General features: G+C 37.6%; 1 protein-coding gene across 1 annotated transcript; it reads right to left on the bottom strand.

Moving 5' to 3' along the window:
- Positions 1-184: 184 nt before the first annotated feature.
- On the bottom strand, positions 185-13,983 carry pms2 (PMS1 homolog 2, mismatch repair system component). The gene is made up of 15 exons (XM_061967461.1): positions 13,628-13,983; positions 8,894-9,033; positions 8,697-8,783; positions 8,526-8,628; positions 8,257-8,440; positions 7,122-7,289; positions 6,958-7,055; positions 6,797-6,896; positions 6,632-6,716; positions 6,192-6,344; positions 3,253-4,039; positions 3,002-3,169; positions 989-1,089; positions 748-917; positions 185-675 (listed from the first exon to the last, which is right to left on the bottom strand). Exons 1-15 carry the CDS (start codon positions 13,648-13,650, stop codon positions 532-534), a joined length of 2,511 nt encoding a protein of 836 aa, XP_061823445.1. The 5' UTR covers positions 13,651-13,983; the 3' UTR covers positions 185-531.
- Positions 13,984-14,119: the final 136 nt, after the last annotated feature.

The following is a 14,119-nucleotide window of genomic DNA, read 5'->3' as shown; positions in this document are numbered from 1 at the left end:
ACACTGTTCCTCCTGAATCCGAGGTTCGACTATCCGGCGTAGCCGTATCCCAAATTATTATTATTATTAATTTTGAAAATCTGTCCTGTCCTGTCGCTTAGACAAAACATATTGTTGATGTAGAGGCCCATATCTGCTGTACAGATTTACTTTACAAAAAAGAAATATGCAATACTTCTATTAATGCCTTATTTGTATTTGACTTTATTAAATGTTTAAATATATTTAGTGTCTGGCGTAGGCAAACCGGAACCGGAGGAAATAGGAAGAAGGGAAAAAAGAAGACAGAGAGGGAAATTGCGAGGACAAAACAAAAAAACTATTTTTTTTAACCCATACAGTATGTTTGGCGACTATTGGTTTACGTATAAAAAGATACTGTGTTTTATTGTTAACCACATATAAAAAAGAAAATAAAACAAAATTCTGCAGTCACAAATATGATCTGAACTAAATCTATACAAGATCCATCCTCAGCTTTGGATTAATCCATGCATGAGTGGGTTTAAGAAGGTATAGTTCTTGAGGCTATCATTTTTGTGAGATGATGTCCAAGTTGACCAGGTGTCTCATAGTAGGTCTGCCGTGAGGACAGTTCCACGGCTGCTCAATCTCACTCATGTGAAGCACAAGTTTCCTCATCTCGCTGGTACTCAGTGCTGTGCCGATCATCACCTGGGGAAAAACATGGCAACAATGTCTATAGGATTTCGAAAATGTTGTCTATTGTCACTGGTGTAAACTTACAGATTTCCGACAAGCCCTGGAGGCGAACATCTGCCTGACACGCGATGGTCGACACATGACCCCTGGGCTGTCACTCAACATGAAGATCAACTCCTCAATGTCTGCTGGGCCGAATGTCCAATTCTTGCTTGTGGGCAGAGATAGCAACTTCACCCTTTCCATCACCTGAGCTACATTGACAGTAAGGTGAAATATTTTTTTAAACATGCATCAAATTTAAAAGATGATGAAATAATCATACCATCTTCATCAATCAGAAATTCAAAGCCATTCTTTTTGAAAATATCAATGTTTTCCATGAGTACGCACTCATTGACAGCAGTAAGGTGAAGTTTCTGAGGGCTGCAAAAATAAAGGAAACATATTATTGTATTATCCATCCATCCATTTTCTACCGCTTATTCCCTTTGGGGTCGCGGGGGGCGCTGGAGCCTATCTAAATGACAACTAAAATGGTCACTGTGAACATGAAGAATGATGAATACTCGCATTGACCCGAATAGACTGACAGTATTCTTCTAAAAAAATCTTATAGTCAGGGTTTAGAGCAGGGATATCAAACATGTGGCCCGCGGGCCTACAGGTTCAATCCAGCCCGCGAGATGAGTTTGCTAAGTGTAAAATTGAGCTGCATTTTTAAATTAAAGAAACTGCAGTTCTAAATGTGTCCACGGGATATCGCAGTAGGAATTCTGTTAGGCAAACAATAGTTTGTACCGAGGCGAGCAAATATATCAAGCAAGAGGTACACGTTAAAGCGGGGCTGCGACTCCTCCCCCTCGACCCAACGTAAAACAAGCAGGAGTTAAATAAATAATTGATAACCCGACTTAAAATGCTGCATGAAACACTGCACATTGATAGACATCCATCCATCCATCCATTTTCTACCGCTTGTCCCTTTCGGGGGTGCTGGAGTCTAGTTCTGTGAAAATTATTGTCTTCTGTGCAAATTTAAAGAAAGGGAATAGTGTGTGATTTACTACAATACTGTCAGTCTTTTAAGTTTTTATTTTTGGTTTGTTGAAATTGTTCACACATTGCACAGCTTTTATTTTTTCTATCAATACACAGTGATGCCTAGAAGGCAGGGAGTAACTCAACCCTCTTGAATTTCTACCTCAGTTTGTATAGTTTATTGAGTTAGCACAGGGTTAATATGTGGAAATGACAAATGAGGTAGTTATTTATTTATTTATTTTGATTTTACCCGTCTGACCTACATGGGAATTAATTTTCCTCAATGCGGCTCCTGTGTTAAAAGGAGTTTGACACCCCTGGTTTAAAGATTATTAAATGCAAACCAACAGGTGGAGCCAATCAAAAGAAAAAGACTTGTGAATAAAATGTTAGGATAATGGTGATCAATGAAGCAAAGTCAAATGTCTAGAACAGGGGTGTCCAAATGTTTTTCACTGACGGATGCAGACTGAAAAATCAAAGGAAGTGAAGGCTATTTGTAATTTTTCACTTTCAAAACCAGTACACTACATATATTTGTAAAAGAAAAAAAGAACCTGCATGTCAGCATTGTGTATAGCGTCAACATTTGAACGTTTTCTCGTTACATTACACCTGTTTGCTCTTTTAATCCACTTGTTATTTTGGTGCTGTCAAATGATTTTTTTAAATATTCGTAATCACACTTTTGAATTGTGATTAATCATGATTAATCCCACTAAATTACTTGCTTGCATAATTTAACTTGAAAAAATAACCCGATGTTTTGAAACAATGCAATTTCATCAGAATGTCATATACATGTATTTTTTAAATGTTTTACTAGATAATCTATTTGCTCAAGATTTGGTAAAAGTATTATCTAAAGTCCCATCAGGGTTTATTTTGAAGCTAAATTTGTCACAAAGCACACCAGTAGGTTCCCTCACTCATCTTTGCACTGATGTATGCATTGACCTGATCACTGACTGTGTAACAACCTACGCCGCCTTTCAGGTAACCATCTGCGCTCAACGTTAAGGAACATGTGGGGTCAAATCAAATTAGGTAATTATTCTGCGTTGATACCAGTAAAAAAAATGTTGACAGCCTTAGTATTTTTAAATCATTTGTTCGGTAATATTTATAGAATGTGCCGTGGTCCCTTAAAAAATTAGTTGCGGGTCGCACTTTGGTAAAGAGGAAGCTAAGAAATATGATATCCTGTTATATTTCTATATTAAGTTCAGGGTCACACCATAATCGGGTCAATACGAGTAATATTTTTAGAATGCTACTAGATTTTGCTTCTTACGCAATGAGTTTTTGTCCTTGGAGCACCGTATGTTGCTGCAGCATCTCAAAGTTGTATTTCTCATCGGTGGCATGCTGGTCGATCATGAAGATGTCCGAGTTGAGCTTGGTGATGATAAAGCCCAAATTAAACTGTCCAACAATCTCCATGTCTTTGAACATGTCTTTGCTATTGGAGCGAGTACAATGAAAATGAAAACAATCAAATTAGGCAGAAATGTTACCTTCAAGCATTAAAGTATGGGACTTTACCTGATCGCCTTTTTTAGCTCTTCCTCTGCACTTTGGTTTTCTCCTGGGTTGATTTTGGCCCTGAAGCGTCGGTAGCAAAGCTCCTCGCAGGCTTTTTGCTTTTGGTCCTGCAACCTCCTTATCTTCTCTGCTAGATCTTGCAAGGAGAAGTAGTGAGGCACCGTCCTTCTTTGTAAGCAGACAGGAACGTCCACCACAGAAGAGGACACAGACTTTTTCTCTGAGGGGGAACCTGAACTCTCTATCCTGGCCCTCTTAAGATCTGGACTAACAGGTAAGTGCTCACTGTAAGTGGTAGAATCACTCTGTAGTTCCATCTCCTGGAGAACTTGATGGCTTTTCGTCATTGAGGCTTCATTTTTGAGTGTTTCCATGTCATTCTTCTGATCACCTAATGAAGGACTGATGTCACAGCTGGACAGAACCATGTTTTTAGAGTCACTATCACTGCAAGAAGACCCCTTGCCATACCTGAACCCATCTAGCACTGATCTCCCCACCGAGGAGTAAGGTGTGTTTAAGTCCCGTGTGGGCTCAGAAGGAGATTTTATGCTTGGATTGCAGGTCGGGGTTTTTACAGTGTCGTTGAAAAAAGACTGAAGGGTTTTCTGCTTTGGGCCACTGTTGCTGGATTTCATCGAAACATTTGAACTGTTACTTGAAAAAGCAGCTTTCAGACCAGCCAGATTTAGGAATGCCTTTGGGCTCTGCCTCACTGGTGTCTGGTTTTCTTCAGGTTCTGGCATGTTTTCATCAGATGAAGATATATGCATTTTGGATGCAGTCACTGCAAAACAAGTGGGTTACAAATGGGGTTACAAACCATGTATAGCAGTGGTGCCCAAAATGTTTGCCTCTAGGGGCCAAAGTAGTTTTACAGTGCATCCGAAAAATATTCACAGCGCTTCACTTTTCCCACATTTTGTCATGTTACAGCATTATTCCAAAATGGAATAAATTAATTTTTGTACTTAAAATTTTACACACAATACCCCATAATGACAATGTGAAGTTATTTTTTTGCACATTTATTTAAAAAAAAAAACCCACACATGTACATAAGTATTTACAGCATTTGGTAATGCACATTTGGCAGCAATTACAGTCTCAAGTCTTTTTGAATATGATGCCACAAGCTTGACACGCCTATCTTTGGACAGTGTTGCTCATTCCTCTTTGCAGCACCTTTCAAGCTCCAATAGGGAATGTTTGTTTTCATCCAAGATGTGTCTGTACATTGCTGCATTCAATTTAGTCTAGCTAGAGGTGACCACGAACCTGATGGGCATTCTGCCAGAGCTATAGCATTCCTCTGTGGAGAGAGGAGAACCTTCCAGAAGGACAACCATCTCTGCAGCAATCCACCAATCAGTTCTGTATGGTATAGCGGCCAGGCCGAAGCCAGTTCTTAGTGAAAAGTTTGCCAAAATGCACCTGCAAGACTCTCAGACCACGACAAAGAAAATCCCCGGGTCTAAAGAGACAAAGATTGAACTCTTTGGCGTGAATGTCAGGCACCATGTTTGGAGGAAACCAGGCACCACTCATCACCAGGCCAATAACATCCCTACAGTGAAGCATGGTGGTGGAAGCATTATGCTGTGGGAATGTTTTCGAGCGGCAGAAACGGGGAGACTTGTCACGATAGAGAAAAAATAATTCAGCATCTAACCTGATGGAGCTTGAAAGGTGCTGCAAAGAGGAATGGACAAAACTGTCCAAACATAGGTGTGCCAAGCTTGTGGCATCGTATTCAAAAAGACTTGAGGCTGTAACTGCTGCTAAAGGTGCATCAATAAAGTATTAAGCAAAGGCTGTGAATAGTCCAATTAGCTCTTCAAATAATTAGTATTCACAGCCTTACATTTTCTCTTCTTATAGCCAGACCTGTGTGTTTATTTTAATACCTGACGGTTTCAGCTACAACTGTGGCCTTCCTCAGAGGAAGTATAAAAATTGTACGTAAATGTGCATTTTTCTTAGTTTTTAATTTTTAACAAATTTGCTAATATTTTTTTTTTTAATCTTTTCACTTTGTCATTATGGTGTCTGTAGAATTTCGAGGACTAAAATTAACGTATTTCATTTTGGAATAAGGCTGTAACATAACAAATGCGGAAAAAGTTTAGCGCTGTGAATACTTACCGGATGCACTGTCAATGTGAAACACGACTAGCCTAAATCTAAATAATGAAGTAGTTTTATTAGTGCAAAAAAGATGGATAAATGTAGGGGCTGAATTTGGACCTAAGCAGAGTTTTATTTGAAGCCTTGCACCATTTTTCGGTCACTTTTTTGTACATTTTTTTATTGGTGTGAAGCAATTTTAATACAAATTTCAATCAAACTTAATTTGATGCAGGTTTTGGGCTAAAATGATTTACTGGGAAATAAATAGTTCAATAATTTATATTTAAGTAAAAATATTTTTAAAATTCTGCTACCCAAGCTGTACACAGATTTCTCCAAGTCATATGGGTGTCCCAAACCAATATTAATATCGCTCTGATACCAGCAAAAAAAAATTTATCAAATGATGTCAACTTGCATCTAAACTGTCTGGTATAAGCTCCGATACAAGCAGTCCTGCAGCACGTTTACTTATTCAAAGCTGGACAGCCAGTTAACATCCAAATGTCTTGTATTTTAGTCAGGTCATTTACAAAAGGTAAAGATGGTAGGCCATAGGCTACTAAGAGATATCAGCTACACAACAGCTAAGCACACAATAGCACAGAAGATAGTGTTTTCATACCTACCAGTGTTCTCTGTTTGATTAATTTAACTTGCTCAAACATTTGCTAACATTCAACATTACAAAATATCAGTATTGGCTTTATTATTTATCTTATGATTTATTTATTATTTACTGAAGGTTCAATATCGGTATGGTATTGGTAGTGAAAAAGTTGTATCTAAATAAAGTAATGCCATCTTACTGTTGCTGGGTATGAGACCACTGTTCAGGCTGAGTTTATTCACACCAGCCTCAAACATGCTGATGAGAGAAGACTTAAGGAGAGCCAACAAGAGTTTCTCCTCCTGAAGGAAGATCTGCCGCTTGTCTGGCGTCACGTTGACATCCACACACTCTGGAATATGAAAGTTACACTTTTTAAGTGATGCTTCATGAATCACTTTATTAATTAATGGAGACATGCACCTGGGGATAAGTTGATTGGCAACACTAAATTGGCCCTAGTGTGTGGATGTGAGTGTGAATGTTGTCTGTCTATCTGTGTTGGCCCTGCGATGAGGTGGCGACTTGTCCAGGGTGTACCCCGCCTTCCGCCCGATTGTAGCTGAGATAGGCTCCAGCGCCCCCCGCGACCCCAAAGGGAATAAGCGGTAGAAAATGGATGGATGGATGGATTCTTACCTGAAGCAACCTCTACATTCAGGGCGACAAATGGATACTGATGCCTGTTGTACATGTGATAAACCTCATTGACAAGTTTATTCACCTGCAGGGTGAGAAGGACGAAGCAAAATTGAGAGTTAATAAAACTCCTGTTAGGGCTTTCTTATTTAATCCAACACACACCTTATGTGGGTCACAGGGTCGCTTGTTTACGAAAAAGTATTGTCTGTCTGTGGCACTTCTTCCAACACCATGGTCGGCTTGTGACACAAACCCTGTAATGCTGCAGAAAGATTCTGCTATGTCAGCACATGAATCCGAAGCAACGCAACAGTGTTCCTCACCTAAAGAGCTTTTCAGGGAGTTCTGCAGCCTTAAGTCCATATTCTTCCATGACGTTTTCAGTTGGGGACACTTGGTGAAAATGTAGAAGGTTCTGAAGCTGCAAAACATGGACGACATAGTCTGATATCTCACAGAAATAAACGCAAAATTTAATTTTTCCAACCTGTTTGGTCCCAAATATTGCTCCTATGTTGTCTCTCATATTTTGACTGCCGCTTGTGCTAACGACTGTGTTGCGCTTCCATTGTCCACTTTGGTTGGAGCAGGTAATGCGCACTCCTGTGGAGATGATGCAGTAGGACTGCAACACGTGCACCATTTTGGTAAACTCCTGAAAGAACATGACAAAAAAAAACACTAAGACATGCTCTGTTTTACCTTTGGGATAAATGACGTGGCTTATTGATAGAAAATATTTAGAGCCAATATGATATGGAAATCATACTCCTATCAACAACTGTAGTATAAAACATCTTCACAATCTAATAAGATCTAAAATGAAAGGCTTTGGCAAAAATGTCCACATTATTATATATAATTATTTATTCTAACAATATGATCATTGTGATTGTCTGCTCAACCTGTTGCAGTACAATTCTACGCCCTTGCAAAATACAAGAACAATAATAAACATTTTATTAAATGAATACCTTGAAATACTGTAAATGGCATTGATATGGTGTGTACTGGATATACATAAACAGTGGAAACATAAAAGTAGTACCTCAACTTACGAGCTTATTTGGTTCTGTGACTGCACCCTTAACTCAAACTACTTGTATTTTAAATCAACGTCTTCCATTGAAACAAATTTAAATCAATTTAATTGGTGCTTGGTCCTATCAAAACAGCACAAAGTGCAGTGATACGCTAAAATTGCTTTGCCAAGTTGGTGACACGCTTGGCCATGTTTTGATGATTTATTTCTTTATTTCAATAAATATAATCTGCTTCTTTTTCTCAGCACATTTCTTCACACTTATTCTTTTTTCCCATGGTGGGAAAACAAAGTTATGTCCATCTTTAGCTGAAAGCTAATCCTAGCGAGTAAGGGACAATGTTTTGGGTGCATCTAACGGGGTTTACTGTAGCATTCACAATGCCAACTGATGGCGGGGATGCCTGTAACTCAAATGTTTGCTTACAATTTAAACAATAACAATTAGCTGAGAAACAGCTCTTATCTCAAAACACTCTTAAGTTGGAGCACTCTTAAATTGAGGTACCATTGTGCATGCTCTGGCAATATTTTTATGTGTATACTAGTAGTATGTGTAATTTAATCTTCAAGTACAAACCCTCTTAATATTGCGCTGAAACTCCTTGTGTCGAACAGGCAGAGTTAGGAAGAGTTGCTGTAGGCTGACTGTGGTGCCTTGCTGCCGGGGATGAGGTAGTCGCTGAACCAAGTGACCTTTGTGGTCAAACACCAGTTTGGTCCCGACGGAGCTGGACTCATGGCATGTCACCACACTAAGCTCACTAGCAGGAGGGTGACAATAGGGAGAATAACCCAAATAAACTGCATTACACAAGTTTAACTCAATTTATGGAGATTTTCTAATACCTCAGAGCACATAATGAGCTGAGGGCTTCACCTCTGAAGCCAAATGTGTCCACGTGGACAAGATCAGAGAAGTCTCTCAATTTTGAAGTGTGATGTTTTAACGCTGTGGGACAAAAGTTCACAAATCTTCATGCTACCTTCTTTAACAGCACAGATGAACTTGATACTTACTTAATGCTTCAAAATTGGCTTCCTCTACTCCTTTTCCATTATCGGACACTTCCACTAGTTCTATTCCATGCTCCTTCAGCCTGACATCTGGAGTATTTGGGGAAATGACAATAAGCAACAAAAACATAGTGTACAGGATTGTGCTGAATGGAGAAGCTAACACAATTCATGAGCATAATCATCCTATTTTGTCTTACCAACGTTGGTAGCTCCAGCATCAATGCTGTTTTCTACCAGTTCTTTAACTGCGGTGGCCAAGGTCAGCACCACCTGTCCTGAGCAGATTTGATGCACTGAGTGCTTGTCAATGGCTTTAATGGCTCCAGCAGGTTCCGAGCTGTTAAAAAAACAGGCAATGAGATCGACATATTTTAGTTATTTTCTTAACTAATTTCAAACAAGTAATTTTTAGGTTGTTCATAATGCTACATTTATTAAATTGTTTCAATACTTTTTGGAATAATGCATATCATTCACAATCCTTATGAGAAACACATACGTATTTTTTTTTTGCATTCTAATTTGTAATATTCTGCTCGTTCTGGCTGGCTAGCAATGACACGAATAGAAGTTATCAATTTTACCTGAATATCAACCAAGTGTAAACAATATTGTTATTATAAGCATTCACGCAGAAACACTATTTTAGCCGCGCTGTGATCTAAGAGAGCATTAACTAGCTTGTGTAGCTTCAGTGTTGACATACTGAACTGAACTGCTGCTAACCACAACACCAGGGGGAGCTCTACTAACCACGTTTAACCCAGATTCCGATCTAACAAAGGTCTTAACTCATTCTCTTTCTATGCCACATTAATGTGGAATGCGCTCCCAACAGGTATAAAAGAAAGGGCATCTCTATCCTCCTTAACCGCAAAAAAAGTACACCTCCAGGCAACTTCAACACTAAACTAACACCCTCCCTGGATTGTTGATAAGAATCAAATGTAAACAATCAAATGCAGATATTTTTCTTATGCCTTCTGATCTCTCTCTCTCTCTCTCTCTATGTCCACTACTTGCTGTACATATCCTACCAAGTCAGACCTACACTGTTTCAATATCCATTTCTCTGTTCTCAATTGTTGATGACTGATGAAAACAACCAAACCATCACCCAACCATGCAAATTTTGCATTTCCTTTGGAAATCGAGGTCCCAGAGTCTGGAGGAAGACAGGAGAGGCATAGGATCCACGTTGCCTGAAGTCTAGTGTAAAGTTTCCACCATCAGTGATGGTTTGGGGTGCCATGTCATCTGCTGGTGTCGGTCCACTCTGTTTCCTGAGATCCAGGGTCAACGCAGCCGTCTACCAGCAAGTTTTAGAGCACTTCATGCTTCCTGCTGCTGACCTGCTCTATGGAGATGGAGATTTCAAGTTCCAACAGGACTTGGCGCCTGCACACAGCGCAAAATCTACCCGTGCCTGGTTTACGGACCATGGTATTTCTGTTCTAAATTGGCCCGCCAACTCCCCTGACCTTAGCCCCATAGAAAATCTGTGGGGTATTGTGAAAAGGAAGATGCAGAATGCCAGACCCAAAAACGCAGAAGAGTTGAAGGCCACTATCAGAGCAACCTGGGCTCTCATAACACCTGAGCAGTGCCAGAAACTCATCGACTCCATGCCACGCCGCATTAACGCAGTAATTGAGGCAAAAGGAGCTCCAACCAAGTATTGAGTATTGTACATGCTCATATTTTTCATTTTCATACTTTTCAGTTGGCCAACATTTCTAAAAATCCCTTTTTTGTATTAGCCTTAAGTAATATTCTAATTTTGTGACACACAGAATTTTGGATTTTCATTTGTTGCCACTTCAAATCATCAAAATTAAATTAAATAAACATTTGAATGCATCAGTCTGTGTGCAAAGAATAAATATAATGTACAAGTTACACCTTTTGAATGCAATTACTGAAATAAATCAAGTTTTTCAAAATATTCTAATTTACTGGCTTTTACCTGTATATATGATAGTTAGTATATATCTGTATCATGAATCAATTTAAGTGGACCCCGACTTAAACAAGTTGAAAAACTTATTCGGGTGTTACCATTTAGTGGTCAATTGTACGGAATATGTACTTCACTGTGCAACCTACTAATAAAAGTCTCAATCAATCAATCAATGCTCATGATTGCCTGTTAGCTGCTAAAAGTTGATTTTAGATTATAAATAGTGCCTCTCCTCTGATAAGAAAAAAGGTGGCGGCCATAAACCGAGAAGTTGGTCATCTGTGACATTCAACTTCTGCCCGGATATGGCGAAAAAGACACAAAAAGACGCTAGTCAGCGTCACCTGCTGTTTTTTTTTTTAAACCATTGCAAGGATTATGATTAATTCTTCATCTAAACAGCAAGATTTGAACATCCCATCAATCGGCATCCCCGTGAGAGCAGACATTGTACAGTAAGTGATTTTTAAATTATTTTTGTTGTCTCTCATGAAGTCTGCCATGATGAGGAGTGTTGTTATTGAAGGTAAACTCAAACGTTGTGATGCATCCATGGAAATATGCCGAGTATGCTTAAAATGATCAAAATATGTGAATATTACACGTTATTATTATTGTGACTGTTACTACATTACATATATACTTACAGTGTGTATATAAAACCTTGACAGACGTGTTTGGATGTTTTTAGAGCACTTTAAAAGCAGAATAGAGCAACTCTCATAGGCTCCTTGGTTCGCTGACTTTCATTTACGTTTATTTACGAGTTAGAATGCATATAATAAGAAAAACATATGTGTGCTTATCGCACATAAGGATTGTGAACGATAAGCACTATTCCAAAAAAAGTGCAGTTCCCCTTTAAATATTGTTGTATTATTTACAAACTCATGAGTTAGGAATAAATGCATGGAGACATGAGGGTTTTGTGAGGCAAAGGATTTGAATGGAAGCCACTAGTGGTGTTGGTTTTCTTTACAATTATGTATGTAGTATGTAATAACAAGGGAATACTTTTTGTTCATATTTTACATATTCTTATAATAATGAATGTATAGTTAAATTGCTCACAAATAAACTTGATGATAAAAAATGTTTTTGTTTGTCTTAAATCTTTGTCCTGCATTCATTCCTCTGATTATTATCTCTATCAACAAATTAAAAGCAAAATCACAAAAGCATTCTATTATCTCTTAAAACTGAAAAGTATCCTTTTCAGTAACCAGTATCGCACAACCTTAACAAAAATTATATCAATTCTGCTTTCTCAGGCTACAGGAGTCCTTCTCCAATAGTGGGCCAGTCCCCACTGGGGATGTGTGTGACCCCAGAGAACATGCTTCATCGGTATCATACTTTAAACCCCCACTTCGAAAAGTTGTGCACTGCAAAACGTGCTCCAAAAAAAAAAAAAAAGCACAAATTGTTGTATTCATTTTTGTTTTGTGTTATATATATATATATATATATATATATATATATATATATATATATATATATATATATATATATATATATATATATATATAACACAAAACAAAAATGAATACAACAATTTGTGCTTCTTTTTTTTTGTATTTTATATATATATATATATATACCGGTATATATATATATATATATATATATATATATATATATATATATATATAACACAAAACAAAAATGAATACAACAATTTGTGCTTTTTTTTTTTGGAGCACGTTTTGCAGTGCACAACTTTTCAAAGTGGGGGTTTAAAGTATGATACCGATGAAGCATGTTCCCTGGGGTCACACACATCCCCAGTGGGGACTGGCCCACTATTGGAGAAGGACTCCTGTAGCCTGAGAAAGCAGAATTGATATAATTTTTGTTAAGGTTGTGCGATACTGGTTACTGAAAAGGATACAGTATATATATATATATATATATATATATATATATATATATATATATATATATATATATATATATATATATATATATATATATACTGCTCCTGAGTTAATGTTGCTGATCAATAGGAATTTATATTTATTTATTGAGTTATTTCTATTTTTTTCAGGATCAAATGGTTCAAGTTGGTCAAATAATGCCTTCCATCCATCCATTTCCTACCGCTTGTCCCTCCCGGGTTATGAGGGTGCTGGAGCCTATCCCAGCTGCACTCGAGCGGAAGGTGGGGTACACCCTGGACAAGTCGCCACCTCATCACAGGGCCAACACAGATAGACAGACAACATTCACACTTACATTCACACACTAAGCCAATTTCAAGCAAATTGATGCACTTTAAATCTTGTCTGTTACAGACTAAAAAACAATGGATTTTGTTTTTTTAATTTCAGGCAAATTGATGCACTTTAAATCTTGTATGTTGCATACTAAAAACAATTATGATCTACTGTACATTTCTGTTTTCTTTAATGTTAATAGGCTACAATGGTTATGAAGAGGTATACTTATAAAAAAATGTTAGACAAAATATACTATTTATAGTCAGGGCGAGGTGCTAAATGTTTTCTTCTTCTAATATTCAGAAGCACTGGGCAACAATAACACATCTGAAAATGTATTTTTCATAGTAAGATGTACTACTCAACAAAGCAAGAATAGTTTCGAATCAGGACTAACAAATCTAAGTGAATTTGGATTATTATATATTAATATATATTCTAACTAAATGATTCTCAAACTCACATCTAGTGGTACGCCAAAAAAATAAAAATAAACAAAATATTCAAACTGTGTGTAATGTTGCAGTGGCCAAAACTATTAAATATACATGTTTTGGGAAAAAAAGTCTGCCTTTGTTTTTAATGAATACTTAGGCATACTACACTACTGTATTTTAATGTTGGTCATTATGGTGGTACTTGAAGAGCTAAGTGTTTTCTGGGGTGGTACTTGGTTAAAACAAACATTTGAGAACCACTGCTCTAACTAAAATGACCTTTTCGAGGAGGCATAAATAAAGTGGCTAACTTACCAAACGTCAGTCATCTTCTTCATGAAAATGTGGCTGATTTGAGTCCCTAAAATGTCCAGAGCATGACAACAACAGGAGACCAAAACTATTATGTTTCTATATAATATTATTTTGTGATAACCTGTTGCATTTGTACTCAGTTATTACTGTCAAACGATTGAAGTACAGCTAGCCATCACGTTGTAAACAAAAAAAACCCTGAGATTACAACTGTGCCGCGCACGGCGCAATCGACGCCCACTACTCCAAAGCATTACTATTGCGCAAATGTGCGCATTTTGATCGCGTAAAAAAAACAAATTATGAAAAAAGACAGACAACACACGAAAATATAATAACAACGAACATATACACAGACGTAAAATAAATATTCACACAAAATTGCTCATCATGCAAAGTTTCAACATCATGATGACCTAATGCGGTTTTAGGGTACGTGCACAAATGTCAATATTATGTTGAACGAAAAAAAAAACTTTTGGAGCTGCCACT

Source organism: Nerophis lumbriciformis, linkage group LG11, assembly GCF_033978685.3.
Source record: "Nerophis lumbriciformis linkage group LG11, RoL_Nlum_v2.1, whole genome shotgun sequence".
NCBI lineage: Eukaryota > Metazoa > Chordata > Actinopteri > Syngnathiformes > Syngnathidae > Nerophis > Nerophis lumbriciformis.
Note: the sequence above shows the minus strand (reverse complement) of the source record. Positions and strands in the feature narration are given on the sequence as shown.

Coding starts and splice junctions, on each gene's coding strand:
- pms2 (XM_061967461.1), bottom strand. CDS start 13,650: ATGAAGAAGATGACTGACGTTTG. Junction 7,290..8,256: donor TTCAGCGCAATATTAAGAGG/GTTTGTACTTGA, acceptor ATGTTCTTTCAG/GAGTTTACCAAAATGGTGCA. Junction 4,040..6,191: donor TGGTCTCATACCCAGCAACA/GTAAGATGGCAT, acceptor CTTGTTTTGCAG/TGACTGCATCCAAAATGCAT.